The sequence below is a fragment of the Pristis pectinata genome, chromosome 14 (genome assembly GCF_009764475.1).
Source record: "Pristis pectinata isolate sPriPec2 chromosome 14, sPriPec2.1.pri, whole genome shotgun sequence".
NCBI classification, from domain to species: Eukaryota; Metazoa; Chordata; class Chondrichthyes; order Rhinopristiformes; family Pristidae; genus Pristis; species Pristis pectinata.
Window position 1 is genome coordinate 32,151,803 of NC_067418.1, and position 27,895 is coordinate 32,179,697.

Sequence of the window (27,895 nt, forward strand, 5' to 3'; positions counted from 1 at the left end):
GTGGGGGGAAGGGGAGGAAGGGAGGGGGAAGTGGGGGGAAGGGGAGGAAGGGTGGGGGTAGGGGAGGAAGGGAGGGGAAGTGGGAGGAAGGGAGGGGGAAGTGGGAGGAAGGGGGAAGTGGAGGAAGGGAGGGGGTAGGAGAGGAAGGGAGGGGGTAGGGGAGGAAGGGAGGGGGTAGGGGAGGAAGGGAAATGGGGAGGAAAGAATGGGAATAGAGAGGGAGAGGAATGAGAGTCGGGGCAAGGATGGGAGATATCACAGTGAGGAGGGCACCGATCGGGAGGTGCTGCAATGCTTTCAGTTCTGCTCTTTCTCGCCGAGGTCGGGTTGCGGGAGCTGTACAACCGACGCGACGTTCCGCAGCACCGAGTCTGAGCTGTTCTGGTGCCATGGGTGGGAAGTGCAGCAGGCTGCCCCGGCCGATGATGAGGGCGAGTGGCGAGGCGGGGACTCCCGCGCACCGCTGCGCAAGCAGGGCGCCTCACCCCGCCGAAAGTGAAAGTACGGAAGAGGTTGATGTTCGCCCGACACAGCGGATAATCGGGGTCCGCATCGAGGGAGAGTGGAGGGGTCATGGTCTCCGCCGGGAGACTGCTGCCGCGCCTCGTACCGCGGGTGGTCGCGCTCTTCGCTCTGCTCCGACTTTCAGGTACAGCGGGGCGGGGGCGGGGCCGGGGCCGAGCGCTCTGAACCAGGCGCAAGGGCTGGAGGGTTTGTGCCGGGGCTGCTGTGTGGCCTTCCGGGTGTGATTAAGGCAAAACGGATCTCCCACTAATCCACAAATCAGTATCTTTAACACGGATTATTCATCGGTTTCACATTTGTTGAAGAGCATGGAAACATTTTTGTATGGTTACCCCGCCCTGTTTTGGGTGCCCCTGAGCTCTTTGATTAGCGATTAGTTCCGAAGTGGGTGTCGTTGTTTAATTTTACCCCTTTCCCCAGAAGGTGGGTAAGGCGGTGCATGAGAAGTATGGGGTCAAGTGCAGAGCCTCAAGAGTTGCTCCAACGGTGTCAGCTAATTCAACATAACTTGTTTGCGAATGGGGATAAAGGTCACATGGAGTATTGATGTCTGTCCTGAATCCAGTGCCTCATGGATGGCCTGCCTGCCTGCTCATGCTTCCCACGTTTCTTATGTAATTTCATATTCTCTTGTCTCTTTCTTCCACACTAAAACAAAATTGCAAGGCTGGAAGTTTTTCCTGGTTGTGACACCATGGGAATGCTGATACAATGCCAATTCCAGTGAAATGAGTTGCTCCATACTTGCTTAGAAAAAAGGACAAAGTAATCTTGTTCTGCCATTCATTTCAATCATGACTGATCTGTGTTTACATCTTACTGATTTTATTCTTTATTTGTTTGTCATCACTGTCAATGTCAGCATTTAATGACCATCCCAAATAGCTGGTGAACTAAGGAGGTGGGTTAACAGTCAACCAGATTTGTGCCTATTTCCTTTACTGAATCAAATAGGTTTTTACAGGAGGTTTCTGGTTACTCTTTACTGAGATTCATTATATTTTCCATTTCCAGACTTATTTGCTTTCCGGATGTCCAATAACTGTCAGTTCCAGTTCTGACATATTCAGTATTCTTCAACTTCAATGGCTTTTTGGTGGATAAACACCTTTCACTATTCATAAGGCACTGAAGTGTTTCCTGACATTACCCAAATGGCCAGACCCTAATTTTAAAGTGATGTTTCTTCTTGATTTATCCATTCTGTTGAACCCTTTTTATTATATTAAACAATCGTTGAAGCCCAAGCCAACTTTATGCAGTTTAGTCTCATAACAGCCAAATGTTAAGTTAATGAATGTGCAAGTCTCAAAAGACATATACAGGCCATTCCCGGGTTACGAATGCCTAACTTATAGACACCCGCATGTATGAACAAGCTCCCATAATGTTATTAAATTCAAAAGTCTGACATATGTACATACATACTTCATTCCTATGAATGGCAGAACTAGTTTCCTCTCTCTCCACTTTTAGTAGTTATTCTTTCTTTTCAATCTTGTGTGTTTTTGATGTCATACATTACAATGGAGGTATGGTTACCATATTGAGTGATTTTTGTGTATTTTCTGACTTGTGGACAAAATCGACTTAAAATCTGTAAAAATGGAACCCATTCGTTACCTGGGGACGGCCTGTAGTTTTCAAAAGAATCTGTACAGCTTCACTTCTGTAATGTGAGCCAGTGGCAAAACATTAGGGTTATTGGTACTGTACCTCCTAAAGGCAATGTATTTTTTCTGGTTTATTATTTAAAATTGAATGAGTATGTCAGATTGGGATTTGAACAAGAGTCTTGAAACAATTCTTTCAGTCGTACCAAACACTGGCGTTCTCACGCTCTTGTTCTCTCGCTCTCTCAAAAAGCTGATCTTTGTAATTTAGAACATTGTTCTTTGAAGTTGCTTTGCAGTTTCTCAGTTCTACCAGTAGCCTTGTTCAGGAGAATGGCTGCATTGCCAAACATCCCACCTCTAACTGTACAATAGCATGAGATAAGGCCTTCAAAAATCTCTGCTGTCATGAAATAAAAACAGAAAATATAATGAAATCACTCACAACATCTCTGTAAAGAGAAAACATTTATGTTTCAGGTCAAAGACCATTTGTCAGAACGAGGATAGAGGGAAACAGGTTAGTTTTAAGTCGGAGGGAGATTGCATCATTACCTCATGGCTCTTAAACTCGATCCCTTGACATGAAAGCTAACACCCCATAAGTTTCCTTTATGGACCCCCAGATTCCTCTGCTCCTCCACACTACTAAGAATCCTGCCATTAACTTTGTACTCCGCCCTGGAGTTTGTCCTTCCAAAGTGTACCACCTCACATTTCTCCGGATTGAACTCCATCTGCCACTTCTCAGCCCAGCTCTGCATCCTATCAATGTCCCTCTGCAATCTTTGACAATCCTCTATGCTAACCGCAACACCACCAACCTTTGTGTCGTCTACAAACTTGCCAACCCACCCTTCTACCCCCTCATCCAAGTCATTAATAAAAATCACAAAAAGCAGAGGTCCTAGAACCGATCCTTGTGGGATACCGCCAGTCACAGCCCTCCAATCTGAATGCACTCCCTCCACCACAACTCTCTGCTTTCTACAGGTAAGCCAATTCTGAATCCACATGGCCAAGCTTCCCTGGATCCCATGCCCTCTGACCTTCTGAAGAAGCCTACCATGTGCAACCTTGTCAAATGCCTTACTAAAATCCATGTAGACCACATCTACTGCACTACCCTCATCAATCTGTCTGGTCACCTCCTCAAAGAACACTGTCAGGCTTGTGAGACATGATCTGCTCTTCACAAAGTCATGCTGGCTGTAAAAACAGAACTTAATCTCAGTCTCTTCATCTCTTGTTCTCATTCTTCTTTTGCTGATCTGTCCCCATAGTAAATTTAGATTTACTGTTGACACCAGATTTATTAGCTTGTTTTTGTGGGACATAGATCAGCTGGAATGTTGGGCTGAGTGTGACAGATCGAGTTTAATTTAGACAAGAGTGAGATAATGCACTTTAGGAGGTCAAATGCTGGACACACAGAGTAAATGGAAGGGACCTAAGGAATATTGATTTACAGAGAAACCTTGGGGTGTAAGTCTCCCTGAAAGTGGTGACACAGGTGGTGGGGTAGTGAGAAAGGCATTTGGTATGCTTACCTTCGTAGGCTGAGGTGTTGAGAATAAGAATCGGGACATCATGTTTCAGTTGTACAAAACATTGCCTAGTTTGCACTTGGAGTACTGTGTACAGTTCTGGTCGCCACACCACAGGAAGGATGTGGTAGCAATAGAGAGAATACAGTAGAGATTCACCAGGATGCTGCGTGCAATGGCAGGCAGCAAGAAGAGATTGGTTTATTCTCACTGGAATTTAGGAATCTGAGGGGTGACCTTATAGAGGTTTACAATATTCTGAGAGGCACAGATGGGATAGATAGAATCTAAGGGCCTGTATTGTGCTGTATTGTTCTGTGGTTCTATGGTTCAGGGCAAGGGACTCTAGAAATAGAAGGCACAGGTTTTAAGGTGAGAGGGGAGATCCGTGAGGTAGGTTTTTTCACAGAGAGCGGTGAATATTTAGAACGAACTGTCAGGGGAGATGGTGGAGGCAGGTACTATTCCAATGTTTAATAGGAGTTTGCACAGGTACTTGGATAGGAAAGGAGTAGAGGGATATGGGCCTAATGCAAGCAAATGGAATTAGTGTATATGGGCAGCATGGTTGGCATAGCTGAGGTTGGCTGTAAGGGCCTGTTTCTATGTTGTATGTTTCTATGATTCTATGATCCTTTGGTATTTGTAATATCCATTTGTATTTTATCATTGTTTCTGCTGTCGTTCACATTCCCAAGTCGCAGCTCAGTACAGGCCATCCCTGAGTAATGAACGGGTTGCGTTTTTACAGATGTCCATAAGTTGATTTTGTCTGTAAGTTGGAAAATACACAAATATCACTCTGTGGTAACTGCACCTCCATGGTATTGTAATTAATGGCATCAAAAGCCCTGATAAAGAATTACTAAAAGTGGGGGTGGGGGGAGAGGAAACTAGTTCTACAGTTTGTAGGAAGGAACACATCAGACTTTTGAATTTAATAATATTATGGGAGATCCTTTGTACATAGGGGTGTCCATAATTCAGGCATTTGTAACCTTGGGATGGTCTGTTATTGCTGAAAGTTCTGATAAGATTGTACATCAACTATTTTCAAACTGTAACAGCAGTGAGAAGTAGACATCATCTATACTTCTCGCATGTGCAATATAATTCAAAATTTCTTACTTTAGACCCCTACATTGGTTAAAATACATTTCTAGTTAGGTCTACAGGATTTTAAAACCATAATTGGTTAACAGTACATACCAACAGTAGAAGCCAATTGTATTTGCTGTCATCCTGCGAAAGTGCCTATTGTGAAATGCATCAGTTAATCTCTTTCACAATGAAAATGTATCATAAATTCATGTTTACTTGAGCAAAAACAGCCTTTATCTAAAATTGTTTTTCTACATTTAGTTAGATTAATATGTTACTAATGCTAATTTTGACCTTAATTATTGCAGAAGAAGGTGACCTGATTGTGTCAATGAATTCAAGAACTGTGGAAGCCGTTGTAAATAAAGATGTTCTTCTTGAATGCCGTGTCTCTGGTTACAAGACCAGTGAAATTGACCTTAAGAATGTGGGAGTTCAGTGGTTTTTTGAAAAATTTGGCTCTTCTACCAGAAAAGAAGTATATCAGTTCAATGGAGGAAAGCATAGACCATACAGAAAAGGAGCTGCAGTATTTGACGATGAATTGAAGAAGGGAATTGCTTCTCTTTTTCTTCCACTTGTGCAATTTGATGAAGAGGGGGATTATATATGTGTTGTTTTTATCAGCCCAGACAGTGGAAGAGGAAAATCTTCAATGACTGTTTCAGGTAAAAATAATTAAGCATGAATTCTTCCCCTTCTCATGCAACCCAATGAATTACTAATGTCGTTCATTTGATCACAAAAAGGTATTCACTGATTCTTTATGTAGTTGCAAGAAATTTAAAGATACCCCTGTAAATTTAAAATAAAAATCAATTTTAAAGTCTTGAGAGTTTTGTGCATAGCTAAATAAGCTATGCTGCAACAATGTGTTGCCATAATTGTTAATACTGGAACATTATTACTAAATATTCACGTTGGCGCTGAAATGTATAGTATAATATATTTGTGATGTGCAGGGCAAATAGACAATCTGATGTCTAAGATCTTTTCCTGATATTTATGCTGACAATCATAATTCTGTCAACATGGTACATTTTCAAACTAAGTTTTTGCCATTTATTTTACTTCCAAACTTCTTAATACAGTTGCAGATTATCTCTAACCTGATACCTTGGAAATGCAGTTGCAAGATGGACGCAGGACCTCCTAAGAAATAAAATGCTTTCTTTACTGCAGTTAAAATAAATCTTGCCTTGCTATATCACAATTATATGAATAAGTCTGCACATGGATGTAGAAGAAATAAGTTGGTTAATAGACAGTGAAATTTGGTGCCTGAGAACGTAAGATAAAGGAGCAGAGTCTCTTGGGTGTGCCCTGCTTTAAGATGATTGCAACCCAATGATAAGATGATGGCTAGCCTAATATTTGTGCTCAACTTCATATTGCCTTTTACATTTTTCTTATTTTGTGCATTGAACTATGGAATGGCAAAATCACAGGTTTGTGTCCTGTGGGTATCATGTGATTATCCTACACGATACATCTTATCCCCCTGATTGTGAGAAAAAGCTATTTTCAGCTGCGAACATTTTAATGTGTGCAGTAATTATTTGACCCATTGGATATAAAAGTTTTTTTGAATGACATGTCTACTAACATTAAATGACTAATATCTATTATATCTTTGCAGCCATACCACAGGTAACCTTATCTTCAACCGCCATCACAATTGAAAATGGTACAGAAAAATCAGTAAAATGTGACAGTACTGGCTTTTATCCTTTGGCAATTGAGATGAGCTGGTTAAAGAAATCAAAAGATGGAGAACAAAATATCTTGAAACATATCTGCACGGCATCCCCGGTTAAAAATAATGATGGAACCTACAATGTTTCTAGCCATATGAGGTTACGGCCATCGCTCAACGACGATGATAGTACTTACATATGTTTTGTGAGACATAGATCACTTAGTAATGGCATAAAGTTGACAACCCATCTGACTGTAAAAGGTAAGTTTTGAGTTTAATGTACGAGCACATGAAGTTTGTTTGTGATAGGAAATACAGGTACAAAGTGAAAGCTAAAGTTTTGCTCTGAGATTTTATTATTTTGTTCATGTGATGTGGCCATCCATGATAATGTTGATGTTTTTTGACTATTCCTATTTGTCCCTGAACTGAGTTGAACATAAAATTCAACCATGTTGGTGGATCTGGAATCATGAATGGATAAGGATGGCAGATGTCCATACCTGAAGGACGTTTGTAAAACATTTTGGTTTTTAACAACAGGTCCAGTAGTTTCATGGTTGCTGTTACCAGCTTTTGTAATCGTATGGTTTTAACTGGAAATTCTGAAAAAGCTACTGTTTTGGTATATATGTTTGGAGCACAAATAAATTATAATACTCTTTAACCTAGAAGTTTATAACAAAAAAAACTTGTAGACATTAATTGCAGAGGACATCATTTTTCAGTGTGGACCGGACAAACTAAGTTGTGAAGTGTAGCTGCAGACCAAATTCATCAAGTGCATTTGAGAGAGTTGCCTAGATCAAAATGTCATTGAACCAACTGGGATACTAGTTGTTTTGGTTCCAGTCTTGTGTAGTGAGACATCGCTAATTAATAGACTCATAATGAAGGATTCTTTAAGGAAGAGTGGGACAGGATGTACCCACGGATTGTGATTGAAGAATCTGGCATCTTATAATTGCACAAGAATGATTATGTCAGGCTGTTGCTTAACTAGTCTGTAGAAAACTCTCCCAACCAGCAGATTTTTTGTGTGGAGGACTTAGTGTAAGTTTCACTTAGCAAAGTTGACAAGCTGGGAGTTACTTTGCTGTGACTGATTTTGGAGCCTATATTGATGCTGGGTGGTCCACTCATTTTGTGCTTTCAGCATTTCAATATAGTAGTAATTGTTTAGAGGGCACATAAGAGTCGACCACGTTAGAGGGTCTGGAGACTCGTATAAACCAGACCAGGTAAGGAAGGTAGATTTCTTCCCCTGAAGGGCATTCATGACCCAGATAGGTTTTATACAAATCTGGTAGTTTTGTAGGTTATAAAAGTTGTTTTGTACTGTGAATTTTTTGTAATATTCTGGAACTTATGTAAATTCAAGAAGTGCTGAAATGATTAATGGCCAAGGAAGATAAATTAACGTTAACACATTTCTGAAGAATCTTCAACCTGAAATATTGTTTTCTGTCCAACTTTAAGATTAACCATTGTTTTTGAATAAATTTACAATTTGCAAATTTTCATTATTAAAAGTTTTTTTCTTACAGAACCAGAAATTGTTGTACCAGGGGGAATAATAGCTAGCAGTGTAATTTTTTGTGTACTGATGTGTTCGCTGATCATGGTCATTGGATTTTTAATGTATTTGAAGTATTTCAGAAAAGGTAAGATATCCTTCCGTACATCAGAGACATGAATATTCAACTCCTTTTCTGTGTCTCACTCATTTATTCTCACACACTACATTGCCTCAAATAAGTCTGAATAATCAGATAATCCCCTTAGCTGATCTCTGGGAAAACATTTGTTTAAAATATTTTTCTTTGTGATGAGTAGTCAATTGACCTTATGGGTCTCATTGCAATTATTCCTTCAGAATCTGCAGCTTTTAGGTAAGGAGACCTGATAAGGTAGATCTATTTGAATAAGAAGCTGAAAGTTTAAGTTGAAAATGAATATGTTTATATAAAAATAATTTCTATTAAGAAGCAAAGTTAGACTTCCTATTGTTATCTAATCCTACATTTGGTATTCTATTATACATTAAACACTGTGTTTACTTCTGAACTTCTCAATTTAAAGCTACAATGTCCATAAAAACATGTTAAGTGTGAAATAAAAGGATCCATTCCTGACCAGCTTTCCTTACTCTACCTTTTGGAAACAAGGTTGACTGAAATCTACTGTGTTTCATACTGTACAGTCAGGTTTATCCATCATTTTTAAGTGTGTTACCTCCATTGGCTCCTAATTACAGTTCTAAAATTCTCAAATCTGAGTTTTTAAATATTCCCAAATTCAATCTCAACTTTCACTCAAGCTATGGAATCCTCTCCCTGAATGTATGTGCCTCCCTCCTTTATGATACTACTTAAGACCCATCACCTTGCCCAAGATTTAGCCACCATTCCCAGTCACTCCATGTGGCTCTGCGTCAAATTTTATTTGATAACATTTCTGTGAAGAGATTTGGGACATAATAGTGCATTAAAGATGCAATGCAAATAATACCTCCATTTTACTGTATCCCCAGCCCCTGACTGCATGTGGGAGTTGCTGCATTTTGATTAACCTGTGCAGTTTCATACTTGCACAAATTAAAAAAAAAGCAAATGCACCAGGTAGCTAAATCAATGCATAGGGATGATCCTTTTTTTTGCAAAAACTGGAAATGTGCTACTATGCAGAGAGTAAGAAGAGTTAATGGTACATCTGAGTGTGACTAATGTACCCTGGGAAATTCAGTGCATTGCACAAGATTGAAATTTAACTTGAAGTCCCAGGTTTGACAAAATGGATCATTTCCAAGCTGAGGCTGAGCAAGTACATAAAGCATTAGATGTAATCATTTTAATGTGAAGCATGAATATTTTTTAAACATACAATTTGTTAAAATGTTTATTTTCACTTTTAGAAATAGTAGCTTTGGAATACAAAACTATTTCGGAAAGCATTATGAGTAATTTGTGGGAACCTGTTTGCCAAATTTCCCTAAGTGGTTTGATTACAGAGACAGAGCCCATTGTGAATGTGGACATGGTAATTGTTAAGAGTGTGACGAGTTTTGATTAGTCAAGTGCTGAAGAACATGCAGATTTCTATAAATGTAAAAAGATATTGTTTTCATATAATGTTGCTAGGGTGAATGTTTTCAGAACTCTTGACCTCACTGATTTGTTTATACTGATTGGGCTCAATCCACCATAGCATGATTTGTCTCATTTGCTCTCCCCTTCCCTTTTTAGAAGCTTGTGCCTTATGATTTTGCCTGCTTTTTTCATCAGCCTGATCTATGTCCACTGATATTTCTCCCACACCTCCTGATTTTCTTTTTACATCTAACTTTGATTATATGATCTTTCTTGGCTTTTGTGGTATGTTGGCTTTCACGATGCATTAATGGCCTCTGCACTTCCAGTTCTTCTGTTCTTCCATCCTGATGTTTCTTACTTTCCCTTGGCTTTATTTTTGTTTCTGATCTACTTGTGGGTCTTTGCCTCTCATATTATTTTTAAACTTAGAGATGCCAATAATCAGGATAGGTTCATTTGTTTCATAAGAAAGAGCATTTTATTTAGTGAAATATTAAGCTATGCATTGTCGTGTTCATATTTATTTGAGTAGATGTTTGATGTAGTTGGATAATGAATTCATTCTCGTACTTCTTAAGTAACAAAACCTTCTTGCAAAGGAAAAATAACTTCTTTTTTTCTAGTACCTCCTAAAGTTTCTGATATAAGCAAGCCTCCACGCATTATACATTTGGAAGAAACTGTACTGAATTGTCAGATATCTGGATATAAGCCTCAAAACATTTCCATTTGTTGGTTTCTACAAAGAAAGGGAGAAAATCAATATATGATTCACCAGTGCACTTCTCCATCTGAGAACTTGCAAGCACCTAAGGCGATTGACCAGCAGAGACTTATTTCAGATTATGAATCTCCAGTAGAATCTTTTGCATTTGAGATGTCACCTGTCACAAACAGCAGTGATGGTAGCTCCAGTGTGAAGTGTAAAGTTATATTCTACCCTGATATTAATAAAGATGATGAAGCTGTCCTTGAACTTCACGTTTTGCATAGCACTCTTGGAAAGCCTGTTATTAAGGCCATCAGATTGAAAGTTGAAGGAAGTAAGTAAAGAAACAATGACGATTTTTTCTGTTTATAAAGGAACATAACTGAATAATTGTCACAGGTAAAATTACTTCATTATAGAATGGTTTCTGAGAGGTGAAAGATGAAATGATCTGTCACTTGAAAATTACAATGAACACATTAAGTTACAAACTTCTCCATCCATTTATTTTCTTAACTGTTTTTGTAAGCACTGCCCTACCGTTGTTTAATTTAAATTTTGTATGAAGATTTGTTCAAAAGGTCAGCTAGTGTCACGTAGTTTGGAGAACAGGTTGTAACGAGCAGACTAGTTATGGGGGATCCAGTGAATGTGGTGTACTTGGACTTTAAGAGGCTTTCAGTAGGTACCAGACAAGAGGTAATTAAATAAAATTAGAGCACACAGGACTGGGAGCAATATTCATCCGTGAATTGAGGATTACCTATCAGATGGGAAAAAGAGAGTCTAGGTCATTTTTGGGCTGAGAGGCTCTGCCTAGTGTGGTGCTCCAGGGATCAGTGCCAGGGCAACAGCTGTTCACAATTTATATCAATGATTTGGATGAGGGGACCCAGTGTAATATATCCAAATTTGCTGATTAAACAAAGCTGGGGATGGCAGTGTGGATTGTGAGGAAGATACAGAACAGCTTCTGGTAGTTAGGGATAGGCTAAGTGAAAGAGCAAGGACATAGCAGGTGGAATATAATGTGGAAAAATATGAAATCATCCACTGTGCTAGAAAGGAATAAAAAGGTAGAGTGTTTTTTAAATAGTGAGAGTTTCAAAGTTCTTGTGTTGTTGGTTAGTTGTCTATAGTTCAGCAGTTATGGTGGAGGTGATATACTTGCATTGATTTTCTGTTCTTGATATCATTTGAATTCAATTCTATATTGCAAAATATGTAACTAAACCAGGTACAATTCTATAATGTTTGGGCCAGATTTTCTTTTTATCATCAGTGAATTCATGAGAATGAGCATGGGAAGCTTTATAAAAGGGAGGATACAGACTTCCAGTTGCATTGTTTCCTGATTGAACTGACTTAAAATAAATCATTCACCAGAATCAGCTCATATGCATCAACTTAAACTCAACATTTTGCAAATGCTGTGGAACAGCTAAAGAGAATTAGAGGGTGGCAAAGGGAATTAAATTTTAGTATTTTGCAAACTACCAGACTAACATTTGTAGACACACACGTAGTGTTGCTAAGTATAGGCAAGAATACCATTGTATTCAGCTGCTGTCCATTCAGTTCATTTCAAGAAGCAACATTACCAGAAGTTTATGTATATTAATATAAAATTATTGTATTAGTTATCATTTTCATTTCTTTATGTGCAGAATAGTATGGCACAGTTTCCTAATGATATTTAAAAAAAATTTTTTTTTAATTTTATTTACAGCATGGTAACAGGCCCTTCTGGCCCAACAAGTCCGCGCCGCCCATTTTTTAAACCCAAATTAACCTACCCGTACGTCTTTGGAATGTGGGAGGAAACCGGAGCACCCGGAGGAAACCCACGTAGACACGGGAGAACGTACAAACTCCTTACAGACAGCGACGGGAATCGAATCCCGTTCGCTGGCGCTGTAATAGTGTCGCGCTAACCGCTACGCTACTGTGCCGCGCTATCATGCTTTTGTTTTGCAATTTAGAAGGGAGTTGATGATAGCTGTCATGTACTCAAATTGATCCCCTAACTAAGTTCTGATGAGACCATGATAGTATTGTAGTTTGTTGAAGGAATCCTTTTTAAGAGTCTGGCAATTTAGTTTGTGTACTACAATTTGATTGTATGCTCTGGAGGGTATAAGTTTGTATGAGATATAGTAAAAGAGCGATAATGTTAAATAAGGGTTTTGTATAAGTCGGCTGGCAGTAACTTTGTAGCCCTTGATTTGGCCATGTACAATGTCTTAGCTTAATGGATTTTTGGAATTGTTAGATCTTTACCCATGTTTTGTTACACTGACTTACAAATAACGATATCCTTTTTTAAATGTGCAGTCTTTCCTGTAGTTACTTTTTATGAATAAGCCTGAAGGGCTACACAGTAAATCTTAATAGAGAGCTGCAGCTTATGTTAAAATTGCTGAATTTTATTTAGACTCTATTTGCAATAGATAAAATAAACTGAGTTTTTTTTTAACTATATTGTGCGAATTTCAAAAATATTAAGTATTTCTAACCTCTTTGTTCTGAAAATAGTCGCACCAAAGATGACAAATATTCTAGTACCCCCTTGCATCGTTCATGAAGAAGTGACTGCTTTGTCCTGTCAAATTGATGGATTTAAGCCAAGACCACTGGCTATCACTTGGTACCAAAAACAGAACAGCATATTGAAAAAAATTATGAAATATGTGCCAGGATTTCAAGAATTCATTGCTGGGAATGGAAAAGATCACCCCAAATATTCCCACACCCTAAATGAGCTGCAATATGAAGACCATACTCACAGTATCATAAGTGTTCTAGTTTTTACACCAACCATTCATGAAGACCATGACACAGTATATATTTGTGAAGTTGAACATCAATCTACAGCTTCAAAAACATGTAAAGATGTTAAACTAAATGTAAAAGGTACAGTCAGAATTTATCTATTCATATTATGCATCATGTTTTACTATTGTTTTAACTAGAATATTAGGTTCTCAGAATCAGCCCAGAATGAACTTCTAGAGGTTTAAGTATATTAATTTAAGCACTAACAGCAAATTCCTTGTTTTGCAATCAAAGAATTGTTTTTTAACTTGTGGTACGGTTTTTAAGATGTCAGGGAAGAGGTCATGTGCAACAACTTTTAATGGTAAATATTTGGGCTTGGGCTGAGAAAACATTTGTTAGATTATGAAGTTCTTCTCCTGGATTATTATCCTGCAGTGAATATAATTAGGTTAAGGTGTGGGGATAAAAAGTTGGCCTTGTAATAATTTAAATATCAGAGAATGATTTTTATATCAGATGTTAATTTATTGAACATTTCTGACCAATGTTTTGGTGTAGCCTCTGCTTAACGTGAAATTAAGTGTGAACAATTTTGATATCTCTCAATTTCTAGCTCCCTTCATCTACACTCCTTTATTCTGCCATGTTTCTGTTCTCCTAGTTATTTGCTACCCTTGTTACTGCATTAACAGAGCAGTTGGATGGCATGTATAGCATAGAAAACCTTCCAAAGGCTCTTTATGAATTCATAACTAGAATAAACTAAAGAAGCTAATGGGTTTTGAGGTGAATTGGAAAAAAACAAGGTGTTAGCGAGGCTTAGAAGCTTCTGAAGGAGGTTCCAAATCATACAGGTTAGGTGGCTGAAGCCAGGACTGCCAATGGTACTGGTGTGTGGGAATGAAGAGAAATAGTAATAATAATTCTCGTTCCTCCACCAATAATAATAATAATTATTGGTGATGGAACAAGAATTGTTTTAGGATAATGCACATAAAATAGTTTGGATAAGCTAATATTTACTGAATGCAGGAATCAGAGGCAGGCCACAAATCATTGCAGTAGTTGAGGCTAGAATTATTGTGTAGAGCTGAAGGTTTAAGCAGAAATTGGGCTGAGTTAGGGAACTGGATGATATATGGCTGAAAGAAAGCTGTCTTTTTCATGGAACCAGATATTCATCTTGGGCTGAAGTAGAATACCAAACTTCAGTGCAGATTTATTTAATGTCCTGAGTTTAATTTTCCCCAGTACTATGTGGGATTTGGACTTGTGTCTGCAGATTACCCAGGCACCCGTATCATAATTCAGTGATTGATGAACATGCTGCCAAAGCCCTATCAAACTGAATATCTGTGTCCTATTAACTTTTTAATGATTCTATCTAAAATTGCTTCTTAAAAAATCCCTGCAGTTTGTCTCAATGTTTTACAAGTTGTTTTTCCTTTCCCTTTTCTGCTCAGCAATCCCAAAATGTGATGATATAAAACTCTCACCAGAAATCCCAATTGTGGAAGAATTTGCTTATGCATCATGCAGGATATATTCCTTCTTTCCAAAAAACATCAAAATTATTTGGAAATTGGATAACAAAACATTGAAGGAAATGAATGCTGATTCTGAAGCTATCTTAGGAAAGGATGGCCGTTATAGCTGCACAGGTCGATTGAAATTTATCCCTGAAAGAGAACATTTTGGGAAGATATTAACATGTGAATTCCAGCATGAAAGTATCATGGACACCAAAAAAATTGACTGTAAACTGGTTCAACTGAGTGAGTAAATGTTTTATTTGTCAACATTTTTTATTTTGCAATATTCCATTATAGAACATAATAGATACACACAGGTGATTTTGTTAACTTACTGTTGGTGGTATGGATGACCTACTAGGTTCGTGCGCAGATACATACTAGGTTCCAGGTTCACTGCTGACCAAACTGGAAAAACAACATTTACAAACTAAGTTTGGTCACTTTAAGTCTGGCCTTCAGTTAACAGAAACACAAAATGGCCTTTCCACTTGAAATTATTCTTGGTACAACTAGAAATCTAGTCAGCTATTGTCAAATTTTTTTTTTGGAGAAAGCAGAAACTTTCATATGAATGCAATCTCTGAGGCTGAGGCTCCAGATCCAGTCCTGGGCAGACTTCTCAGTTGCTGGCTAGAATAAGTTCAATTGCGGAGAATTTGATGTTAATGTTATAGAGGCAAAGTTGGAAAAGGTATATCAGGACTAACTCAACTTTTAATGGCATTGCTTTTTAAAAAAATCACACTAATTGCAGTAATAAACATTATAGGACAATAACACTTTTACGTGGTAGAAACGGGGCAATCAGCCCAATGGGCCCCTGCCAATGTTAACACACCATGTGGGGATCCACACTACCACTACAAACCACAGTAGTATATCCTTCCATTTTTTTTCCTCACTCATTTTTATCTAGCTGACTTTTAAAGCTATCCACCCATCACAGTTAGTTAAACTCTGACTGTAGCTTGTAAGTCTATTGACTGTAAATAGAGCCTTTGTTCTAGTTTGTATCCAGTTTCAACAAAAACATGAGCGGGGTGAAGACTTGTCTGCTTCCTGAATCTTCCCTGTTGGCTTCATTCCTGATTCTTTTTCCCTGCTGGATTTGTACTCTTATAGCTATTCATCTGTCTGAAGGTGCATAGCTTTAGGAGTGGATTTTTTTCTGTGTGATTGGGGAAAGTCATATCATGAACAATAGTGGTACTCTTCCTGTACAGAGTGGTATAGTGCATAACAATGATAATCTGCAATATGTTATACTTTTATTCCTACACAAACACAATGTTGGTTTGTTTGATATCATCGTACATATTTGTTAACATCTTTTAGTTTGCAAGATTTCAATAACCGTCGTAGAACACAAGTTGGTGATCTTTGTTAACTTAATTACTGTTAGTGGAATGGATAGCCTATTAGATTCATGCACAGATACATACTAAGTTCTGGGTTCACTCCTGGCCAAACTGAAGGAAGAAAGATCACCTTTCTTTGTTGGCTTGAAATGTGTTTGGATGGTTTAAGTCAATAGAACTAGGGATGTGGTTCTGATGAGAGAGTTTAAATAGTTAGATTTAAATTAAAATTCATCAGTATTGAATTTTGAATTGTTACTTGAGATGAGTTCTCCATATCAAACTTGAGCCATGATCAAACTGACACAGGTACAAGCAGATAGCAGATTAAATGTATGATTTAAGTTGTATGGGTAGCAGGGGCCTTGGTTCATAGGCATACACATTATTTTGGGATTGTTCTGGTGAGACTTGGCACACGTAAATTTGGTGAGGAATCATTCTACTGGCAAATGAAATATCTTTACACTAATTAAATGAGGAACTGGGAAAGGATACATTTAGAAGCAGGAGAAAACCCAAGTCAGTAGAGCAGAGTAAAAGTAAACAGAGTGGATCAGAAAGGGACAAGGAGATTGTCAAAAGTTATTAAACTTTTTTTTTATGGATCATTCAGAGGAATAAAAAAGCTAAGATTGAGACATTGATCAAGGCAAACTATGAGAAGAGAGTTAGGACAGAGGTAGACTGAGAAACTACACTGATACCTTATGACTCGATACATTCCCAGGAATGAGAATACTAGTAGAATAATTATAGTCAAAATGGGTTATTATAGCAATGTATATAGATGCATTATTGGCAGCTTCACTCTGTCGGGAACCCAGAGAAAACCCCTGCCCTCCCTATTGCTGCTATGCTGGTTGAGGAACTAGCCTTCTGCTGCAGCAATGAAATAGTTAAAGTGATCTCATTGCCACATGATGTGGTGTGGAGTGAGCCACCAAGGCAATGTGCAGTAGCTACCTCTAAAGGCTAATGCTGGTCAGGCTGAGATGAATGATATGGTTGGCCAACACTGACTTGTTGGGCTCAAGGTTGTATTGTGATTGGCATGGTTAGTGAATGGCAGCTGCTCCATGTGTTGAGAGTCTGGACCCTACATCTTCTGATGAATGTGATGGAAGCTGCTGTCTTACCTCTATTTGGCTGCACAGCTCATCTCGGCCCAAAGATTTCTCAGTGATGGAAGTTCGATGCTAATCCACGCTGAAATGCTAATCTTGGTAGCTCAAATTCAAGATAATTGTGACTCTTTTCTAGTTTAATTTTATTTGGGTTTATTTAAATAGTTTGAAAAACACTACATCCAACAATTTATTTTGGTTTTTATAGTATCTTCTCCATTAATGGACAGCATGGAAATTGAACCACAATACCCAGAGCCAGGGAAGGAAACAACATTCCTATGTCGTGCATATGGCTTCTTTCCAAAGGATCTCATGTTCATGTGGTTCAAAAATGATAAGAGGATTGATGATAAAGAAATCGTTTCGACCAGCCCAGAGATAGATAAAAACACCGGCTTCTTCTACAGTGAAAGTCGATGGAAATACATAATTTCGGTAGAAGATCATAAAATTGATTTCAAAGTTGAGGCTCTTCATTTTCCAACTTCTCACAGACCTACAAGGATTTTTCACACCTTACACCTTGGCGGTATGAATTAAGTGCTTATTATTTTCTGCGTTTATACTATTTTAGTAAGCTGCATATTTCTATAGCTATGAACATTGTCAAATTTTCACGTATTTAATACCACTAAAATGTTATACCAAAATTTGTTTTTTTTTGAAGAGTGCTGTTACGCACATTAGTAAGTCATAGAATACAAACTTTATGGTAATATTCCCTACTTGTCAGTCAGATTTTGAGAAAGAAATTTGATTACAGCTATGCTGAAATTGAACTATTTGATTTTAATCAAAAACATTTTTTTTTGCATCAAAGAATTATTAGAAAATTTCTGTAATTATGTATAACAAAAGAGAGAAAGGCCTGGATCTAGCTGACTGTTGTTAGCTGTTTTGTTTGGAACTGCCAACATTCAGCATACACTGTCAAAAAAAGGTGAAGATTCACTGGCAAATCTGAAGACTATCAGTTTACCAGCTGCTGGACACTCCTTGGAATCCAGTAATGGAACCTAATGTTGTTATGATACTCTAGAATTTTTCTGGGGAATTGATTTGCTCCATCATTGCACTCCAAATGGAATCCAGTGGTGGAGCCCAGGGCTACTTGGAGTTTCTGGCATCATTCTGGGAAATTGATTCAGTTTATTGCTGGATTCCAGTGGTGGAACCCAGTGCTGCTGGGGTACCTTGGTGTTATTTTGGGGATGGATTCGCAGCATCACTGGTCTCCCCATGGAGTTCAAAGATAAACTCAAGTACCTGCTTGGGATTTGCTGGCGTTATTATGGGGAATTGCCACTTGAATCCTGCATCAGGTCCAACCTGCTTCAGGATTTGCGATCATATTGCTTTTAATGTGAGAGAGAGAGGTGAAGTAATTTTTATCAGTTATTTAGTTTTTACATTATTGTTTTTAATGATTTATCTATTTTTGAGATTTTAATTAATTTTATGTTAATATTTTTGATATTATGTAATTACAAAGTAATTTTAAATATCTCTGCTTGTCAGAAACATTAAGAACCTTTAAAATTTAAAGTTTTTACTGCCCATAAAACCCTGCCTCCAGTTGTGACTGTCAAAGGTGACTGGGGATGTTTTAGGGTTGGGGCCTCCTCTGTGTTACTGCTGCTGCTGGACTCTTGGATGCAGAAGGAGATTGACTTTACATATTTGGATAAAATAGATATGGGTGTGGGAGGATTTCAGGCCATTATTCTGGGCATGAAGGTTTGCTCTGCAATATCTGGCCCATTGAATTACATAATATTATGCAATGGTAAAAATGAGTATGCATCAATGAGTTGAACTTGGTTTTGTCATGTAACGATATGTTAGATAGTTCAGATATTGAACCCAAGTAATGTCTTAATATTGAATTGTCCAGCTTTGGATAACTTGTTCTTTCTTTCTGTTTGTATCAGGACTTGGCCATTTGTGACTTCATTTCCTCTTCACCCTCTCAACCACCCCTTTTTTTCCTTTCATTTTCACTTTCTGGATTTTTCAGCATGTCCCAGAAGACTAGACTTGTACCCAACACCCAGACTGCACAATGTTAGCAATCCATTACACAGATGTCCATTCAGTAGTAATATGACTACACCCTATTTGTTCCACCCATTGCCCTTCCTCACCTCCTCTGTAGCTTAAACTAACATACTTTATTTCTCCCTTCTGATGAAGGGTCTTCCACCTGAAATGTTAACCGATTTCTCTTTCCACACATGCTGCATGATTAGCTGAGTTCTTCCAGCAATTCTGTTCTTGTTTCAGATTCCATCATCTGCAGTTTTACTTGCTTTGCAAGTAATTCCTTAGTTGGTGAGAGCCATAATAAAATGCCATTTCTTGATTACTAGTTAATTAAGTATAATTTAGATTAAGATGCATAGGAAAACTGAATTGAAGTGTTTTGTTGGTATTGTCATTTCACTTCTGTAGCCCAGGTTTTAATTTAATCAAGAATGCTATGTCCTTTTGGGAATTTCAACCCAGTTGCTTTCAGACTAATAGTCCAAAAGTGTACCCAAATTGGAATACAGTAAATAAGTAGTATAGTAGTTTTCCGTACCTGGAATTCTAGGAATTGTATTCTTCAATAGAATTTTATCTGATTACAATGGTACTTGTTCTGGGAGAAAGGCAGGGTTGCTTAAAGGAATTCTCTATAATAACAGCAATGAGCAATAAGTAAACAGTTGTCTTTTTTTTTCAAATAGGAATTCCAAAGGTTTCTGATGTCATTCTTGAGCCAGAAAATCCATTATATGGCCAGCGTCTTGTTCTTAAATGTAATGTAACCAATTTTTCACACAATGGGATCTCCACCCACTGGGTAATCGATGAAAAACCTGTCTTAAGCGGTGTCAGAAATATAGGTCCCAAGATGGGAAAAGATGGATTTTATCAGTTGTGCTCCTGCCTGGAGTTTACACCAACAGCTTTGCATTACAATAAGAAATTTGTCTTTGAGGTGAAAAATGGAGTTTCATCTGATCCTGTTAAAAAACAGTTTTGTTTACCGCTTCCAGGTATGTTGAATTGGTGAAAACCCCTAATAACTCTGAAATTTTTAACAAGAACTGAACTTATTACGGTCATAAACCAAGTACTTTTTTTTAAGTAAAGTAATTTATACTAGTATCTTTGTTTCTTGTATGGGCCCAGGTGAGTGAACAATTCTGTACTTGAATAAAAGTATTAAGATTAGTGGAAAATAAAATTATTTGAATTGAAGTACATCCATTTTTCCTTTTTGTAAAAGTTGAGTATGTGAGTGAATCAGTGCCTTATGGCCAATTATTTTCTCAATACTTCAAAATTTTGAACCCTCCAACATACGAATAAGATGGTGCATTATTGAAATTTTAGAACAAAGTACATTTTAGCAGTTTTAGGACAATTTTGTCGTTAAAAACCTACTTGATTCACTAATGGCCTTGGAGGTGGAAATGTGCTATTTTGGCAAACCTGGCTTATATGCAACTCCAGATCCAAAGCAATATAGTTGACTCTTAGCTGCCCTCTTATAAATTCTCGTCTATAAGATTGCTGGGCACAATGGGGTCACGTATTGTGTTTGAGGATTGGAATTTGTTCAATACACCTTCACTATTCTCTCAGTAAATTTATGATGTCAGTCGAGACAAGATTCCAGATGTGATGTTTAGAGCCACTAGCAAGAGCTGCTCAGGGCATCTTGATAATATATTGTAAAAGTCATGTTTATTAGTATTGTTATTGGCTATCTTTAGGAATATTTGTCAGCATTTTGAGATGAGCTTATCGGCTGTAGAAAATGGGGCTAACTATTTGCATATTCTGTTCCATTTTAAGGTTATTTCCCCACTGTGTCTGAAATCAAATGCAACCCAACGCGTCTGGAGGAAAACAAAGTGGCAACTTTCACAGTTTCATTGACTCATTATGTACCTCCAGAAATTGAAGTGAAGTGGTTCAAAGGAGAACAGCCCTTCACAGGACCTGTGGATAATAGTCAACCACAGATTACTGCAAGTGGTCTTTACTCTTCAACATCTAGCATAGAATTTGCTCCAGGACCATCTGATCAGGACTTGGAAGTCAGATGTGAGATATTTCACTCGGAGACAAGCAAAAGAATAGAACAAAGGTGTCATTTAACATTTTGAGGTAAATGTGACTTTGTTCCAATTGTTTCCTCCAAAGGACAGTTTAGACAAGTCCAGGTTTTAAAATAATTCCCCAAACAACAGCAACAACAATTACATTATACAGCCCATTGTGGCAAAAATGACCCAAAGTACTTCAAGGTTTATCAAATAAAATGTTAACCAATGAGACAGGATGGCAGATGTTCATAGATTGAGTCAAAGTGGTAGTTTTTAAGGGGCATTTTGAAAGTTATAGAAATATAAAAACTGAATTCCAGACTTCGAGGCAGCTCAGAATCAGATTTATTATCACTTTCTTACGACGTGAAATTTGTTGTTTTGTGGCAGCAGTACAGTGCAAACACATAAAATTTCTATAAATTACAAAATAAATAAATAGTGCAAAAAATAGGGAACAATGAGGTAGTGTTTATGGGTTCATGGACCGTTCAGAAATCTGATGGTGGAAGGGAAGAAGCTGTTTCTGAATCATTGAGTATGGGTCTTCAGGCTCCTGTACCTCCTCCCTTATGGTAGTAACAGGAAGGAGGCATGTCCTGGATGGTGAGGATTATTAGTGATGGTTGCCACCTTCTTGAGGCACCGCCTCTTGAAGATGTCCTTAATGGTGGGGAAGGTTGTGCCCATGATGGAGCTGGCTGAGTGTACAACCTTCTGCAGCCTCTTATGATCCTGTGCATTGGAGCCAGCCTCCATACCAGGCGGTGATGCAACCAGTCAGAATACTCTCCACCGCACATTTAGAAATTTTCAAGTCTTTGGTGACATACCAAACCTCCTCAAACTCCTAATGAAGTAGAGCCGCTGGCATGCCTTCTTCATGATTGCATCAATGTGTTGGGCCCAAGACAGATTCTCCGAGATGTTGACACCCAGAAACTTAAAACTACTCACCCTTTCCACCGCTGACCTCTCAATAAGGACTGGTGCATGTTCTCCTGACTTCCCTTTCCTGAAGTCCACAATCAATTCTCGCTGATGTTGAGTGTGAGGTGGTTGTTACGACACCACTCAACCAGCCGATGTATCTCACTCCTGTATGCCTCCTCGTCGCCATCTGAGATTTTACTAACAACAGTGTGTCATCTGCAAATTTATAGATGGCGTTTGAGCTGTGCTTAGCTACACAGTCATGAATGTAGAGAGAGTGAAGCAGTGGGCTAAGTACACATCGTTTAGGTGCACCTGTGTTGATTGTCAGCGAGGAGGAGACGTTATCACTGATCTGTACTGACTGTGGTCTCCTGATGAGGAAGTTGAGGATTTAGTTGCAGAGGGAGGTACAGAGGCCAGGTTTTGAAGCTTGGTGATTAATACTGAGGGGATGATGGTGTTCACAACGAACTGTAATCGATAAACAGCAGCCTGACTTATGTTTTGCTGTTGTCTCAGGTGCTCCAAAGCAGAGTGGAGAGCCAGTGAGATTGTGTCCGCTATAGACTCATTGCGGCAGTAGGCAACTTGCAGTGGGTCCAGGTCCTTGCTCAGGCAGGAGTTAATTCTAGCCATGACCAACCTCTTGAAGCACTTCGTTACAGCAGATGTGAGTGCTACCAGTCAATAGTCTTTGAGGCAGCTTACCCTGCTCTTCTTGGGCACCGGTATGGTTACTGCCCTCTTGAAGCAGGTGGGAACCTCAGACTGCAGCAGTGAGAGTTTGAAGATGACCTTGAACACTCCAGTCAGTTGGTCGCCACAGGTTTTCAGCCTGACACCTTTCGAGGTTTCACCCTCTTGAAAGATATTCTGGCATCGGCCTCCAAGACAGAGATCACAGGGTTGCTGGATGCTGTGGGGATTCACACAGGTGTAGTGTTATTCTCCCTTTCAAAAGGCATTGAGCTCATCGGGGAGTGAAGCATTACTACCATTTATGCTGTTAGGTTTTGCATTGCAGGAAGTAATGACATGCAAACCCTGCCACAGCTGTTGTGCATCTGATTGTGTCTAATTTCACATGGAGTTGCCTCTTCACTCTTGCGATTGCCTTCCGTAGGTCATACCTAGACTTCTTGTAGGATTCTGAATCACTGGTCTTGAACGCCACAGATCTAGCCCTCAGCGGACTGCGGATCTCCTGGTTCATCCAGGGCTTCTGGTTTGAGGAAACTCTGTATGTTCTTGAAGGCACACACTCTTCCGTGCAGGTCTTGATGAAGTCGGTGATGGCCGTGGCATACTCATTCAGATCTGAAGATGAATCCCTGAATATGGTCCAGTCCATCAATTCAAAGCAGTCCTGTAAACGCTCCTCTGCCTCTCTTGACTATACCTTCATGGCCCTCACCTCTGGTGCTGCGGTCTTCAGTCTCTGCCTATATGCCGGGAGTAGACGTACAGCCAGGTGATAGGACTTGCCAAAGTGCAGGCGTGGGATGGCACGGTAAGCTTTCTTGATGGTGGTGTAACAGTGATCGAGTGTATTGGCTCTTCTGGTTCAGCAGGTGACATGTTGGTGGTAGAGAGACCTCTTCAAGCTGGCCTGGTTTAAGTCCCCCATGATGATCGGGAGGAGATCAGGGTGCACTGTCTCATGACTGTTAATCACGGTGCTCAGCTCCTCCACTGCCAGCTTGACGTTTGCCAGGGGTGGAAAGTACACCACTACCAGGATGACGGCAGAGAACTCCCTCGGCAGATAAAACGGACGATACTTGACCACCAGATGTTCCAGGTTGGGGGAACAGGACTGAGACAGAACCGCCACATCTGTGCATCACAATGAATTAATCATGAAGCAAGCACCGCCGCCTCTGCCTTTACCTGATGCCGCCATCCGATCCATGCGGTGGATGGTGAAGCCCTTGGGCTGGAGCGCAGTGTCCAGAGTGCTGGGGATGAGCCATGTCTCTGTGAAGCAGAGTACACAACAGTCCCTGATGTCCTTCTGGTACTGCAGTCTTGCTCTTGAGGTCTTCAATTTTATTTTCCAGAGACTACATTAGCCAGGAGGGTGGGGGGTGGGGGTCCTTAGGACTCTGTGTTCAAGTTTAACCTGGAGCCCTCCCCAGCAGCCACGTTTCCTGAGACAATGGAGACGTCCACTGAGCTTCCAGCTGCTGCACTTGCTGCCTGGATGGTCTGGAGTCCCAAGACTGTCAGTTTTGAAGATTGCTAGTTCTTTTAAATAACTTGAAAAGATGTTACTTACTGCAGTGTCTGTGGCTGCAGATTTCAGATGTAGTAGTTGTAAATGGGGATGATTCCCTTGGGAGCTGCACACAGAAAGTCGATCCTCTCTGGTGCCATTTATGAGCTGATAATGTCGATTTTTAAAGAATTATTATTATGATAGGATGATCAAGAAGTCAGAGTGGAGGTGCAGATGAAGTACTGTACTGCTATAGAAATAAACAATAGGAAGGGGAGAGGCTGTGGGGGATTTAATTATAAGCATGAGAGTTTAAAGATTGGCTCCAGGATGGGCCATGCCTCAATGTGTTTCAACAAGTATAGGAGTGCTGGATCAACAATAGAATTGGTTTGAGTAAGAACGTGGGTAGCAGAGTTTTGGAAGATCTCAACTTTGTAAGAGCAACCAGCCAGGAATGTGTTTAAAATAGTCAAGTACAATGGGAACAAAGGAATGTTAAGTGATCCGATAATGGGCATGTGGGGGGAAAAAAATAAGAAGGTATATTTAAGGTCCTCATGATTTGGCTTCCTCCTCTAGTATCAGAATGTACCTTATTGATTCAGAACCAGAGTAATTCAAGTTAAAGACAACCACTGAAGACTATTTAGCTCAGCACAGACTAGCTGCCAAGCAACCCCTCAAAAACTGCAATCTGGACCAACAACCAACTCTGTCTATTAGTCTGTTTTCATTAAGTTTACTTTTTAGTCATTTGTAAGTATTTACTCAACATGAACCAAGGACTTAAATATAGGGAAATATTTCAACTAATGGCTGAAAAGTACAAGTGCATTCCAATTATTTGGAATGAAGATAGCATACCTTTCCTACTTTCCAATAAATGGATATGATATAATTGCCATTAGAGACAAAGCTGTTGGGTGACTGAGTCTGGGGAATGAATAACCAAAGATACTGAGTATTCAGGAAGTCAGGAAAAGGAGGTGGGTTGGTGTTATTTGTAGAGGATGAAATCAGAGCAATAGTTGAGAAGAATATTGCCTCAAAAATCAAGATGTAGATTCAATCTGGTGGAAATTCTGAGCAGGTAGAAAACATTGATGGGAGTTATCCATAGGGTTCCAAACTGTAATGGGAATGCAGGGAATAGCATCAAACAGAAAATTGGGAAAGCATATAACAAGGGTGCCACAGTAAGTACAGATGGGTGCATGCTTGGGTGAGAGAGAGTGTAAGATGAAAGGGAAAAGTACAGTTAGACTAGAATATTGGGAGTCAGATCATGGGCCAGCTCCCAGAGAACACCCACCTATAACACCCATGTAGCCATTGATAGTATCATCCCTCTGGTTATGGAACAGCCAAGGGAACTCAGGATATATTAGATCATCAGTTGGTCCTCCATTCAACACAATTGAATTAAAGCAGATTGCAGCAACTTTGCCAAAGCTGGAGATGAAGTTGGACCCTATCATGCTTTTCCTAGAAATTGAATGTACTCTGAGGGCAAAGGAATAGGTTGTTACTATTCACATTGAATCCTCACATTTACATGTGGTTGTTTGCTGTCATTATTACCTGTGGACCCTGATATCACATTTACTGTCCTAACTGCAAGAAAACTTTCCAGATTTTGATCCTGAAAGTAATGATGACACCAAAAGATCAGGGTTAAGAAAAGTGACCTTGCGGTTTGATGCATGGCTAGCTGACAAGGAAAACTGGTGTGTTGGGGAAACCCAAGGAACAGGTGCATGATGTGAAAATCTTTTGAGTTTTGATGAAGGGATATTGACCCGAAATGTTAACTTTGTTTCTCTCTCCACAGATGCTGCCTGATCTGTTGACTTTTTCCAGAGACTTTATCTGAACAATATGTAAAGTTGAGCTTAAATGAAAGCTGTGAACTTTTTTAGGCTGATTAAATGAACCTAGAGTAAAAAGTGGATATACGTGATGGTGGCTATGAAACTACACAACAGCCATGAAAACTCACCACTAAAATCTGCTATCCTTACTCAGTCTGGCTAGTGGATGTCTCGAGATCCTCAGCAATGTGGTTGATTCAATTTGAAGAATTCTCACAAACAGCATTGACATTGATTGCTCAGTTTGTCTAATGATATCAGTGTTGAATGTTAAAGATCTTCCATAGTGCCAAAGCCTGATAGTAACAAAGATTATGAAAGGAGAAACTAAATGGGAAGTAAAAATATCTAATTTTTCACTGACTTTGAACACTTCATACAGAACCCAAAATAAAGATTGGGACACAAACAGAAGATGGAAGCTGAAAATATCATGGAAAAGCTGATTTTTGTTTTTTATGAATGTATGTGGAAAGTTGAAAGAGATTAAATTATACTCATCAAAGGAGATGGGTAGCTCAGAAAGCCATACCCTACAACATGGATAATGTATTAGATAGGAAAAAGCTGCCATGTCAAATTTCAAGTTCCATAACTGAAAGGAATTGTCTAAAGACGAATTTTTAAAAATACAACAAAGGGTAGGTTCAAACCACTTCTGATATTGACCAGCAATTGGTCTACTTTCTAGATCAGTACAGCAAACAATGTTTTATAATCAACATGTTGGCTGCATACACCAGCCTTTCAGGGGCAGTAGTGAAAAGATGGAAATAACACTCAAAGGAATGAAAGAATCAGGCAATAAACAAACTGCTGGAGGAACCCAGCGAGCTGAGCAGCACCTGTTGGGGGAAAGGAATTGTTGACGTTTCAGGTCGAAACCCTGCATCAGGACTGAGTGGAGAGGGGGAAATAGCCAGTCTAAAGAGGAGAGTGGGGAATGATGAATAGAAGCCAGAGGTGATTGGTTGGTAGTGGTGGTGGGGAGGGGGGTGGGTTGAAGGATGATGGGCAGATTGTGCCAGGTAGAGGAGGGGAGGGTGGAGTGGGGAGACATGATTGATGGAGGCAGACAATCATGGAGGAAGAACTAGGAGCAGGGTGAGAGGGTTGAAGGTGGAGATGGCTGCTGGAGGGCAATAAGTGGTAACAGAGACTACCAGTTCTGGAATCTGATAAGTCAGGAAGGTGATAGTGGGAGCCATTAAGGGAAGAGGTGAAAGGCAGAAGGAACGAATTCTGGAGGTGGGGGAGGGAGAAAGAATCGTGCAGTTGGGCCTGATCCAATATTCAAGGAAGGAAAGAAAGTGAATAAGTGAATGTCATGGGCCAATACTATAACAATGACATGGTTCCTGAGAAGACACAAGAGGAAAAGACCTTGGATCTATCACACCTTGAAATCCTGGGTCTGACCAAAAGCACGACAGTTAAATTGTTTGGGTTTCTGATGGGAACTCAAAGGAGAAGGCTGGGGGAAAATACTGACCTGGAATCTATGAAAACTGTAATGTATAAAGCCTTAATAAAACAACTACTAAAATTCATCTGGGAAGTCTCTTAAATTGTCATTTATTTGCATCCTGTATTGTGGAGGGTCGTGGCTGTCATGTGACAGCACTGCCCAAGACCTGGTCGGAAGACACACTGCAAATCAAGGTTTGGCTCTGCCCCACT

At 39.4% G+C, this 27,895-nt stretch overlaps 1 protein-coding gene across 1 annotated transcript; it reads left to right on the forward strand.

The window, feature by feature from the left end:
• The first annotated feature begins 216 nt into the window (after positions 1 to 216).
• On the forward strand, positions 217 to 27,765 carry LOC127577746 (uncharacterized). The gene is made up of 11 exons (XM_052029267.1): positions 217 to 649; positions 5,095 to 5,454; positions 6,426 to 6,746; positions 8,033 to 8,149; positions 10,201 to 10,620; positions 12,822 to 13,199; positions 14,528 to 14,839; positions 17,293 to 17,616; positions 19,817 to 20,128; positions 20,934 to 21,248; positions 26,176 to 27,765. The coding sequence occupies exons 1-10, from the start codon at positions 574 to 576 to the stop codon at positions 21,245 to 21,247; spliced, it is 2,934 nt and encodes a 977-aa protein (XP_051885227.1). The 5' UTR covers positions 217 to 573; the 3' UTR covers position 21,248; positions 26,176 to 27,765.
• Positions 27,766 to 27,895: the final 130 nt, after the last annotated feature.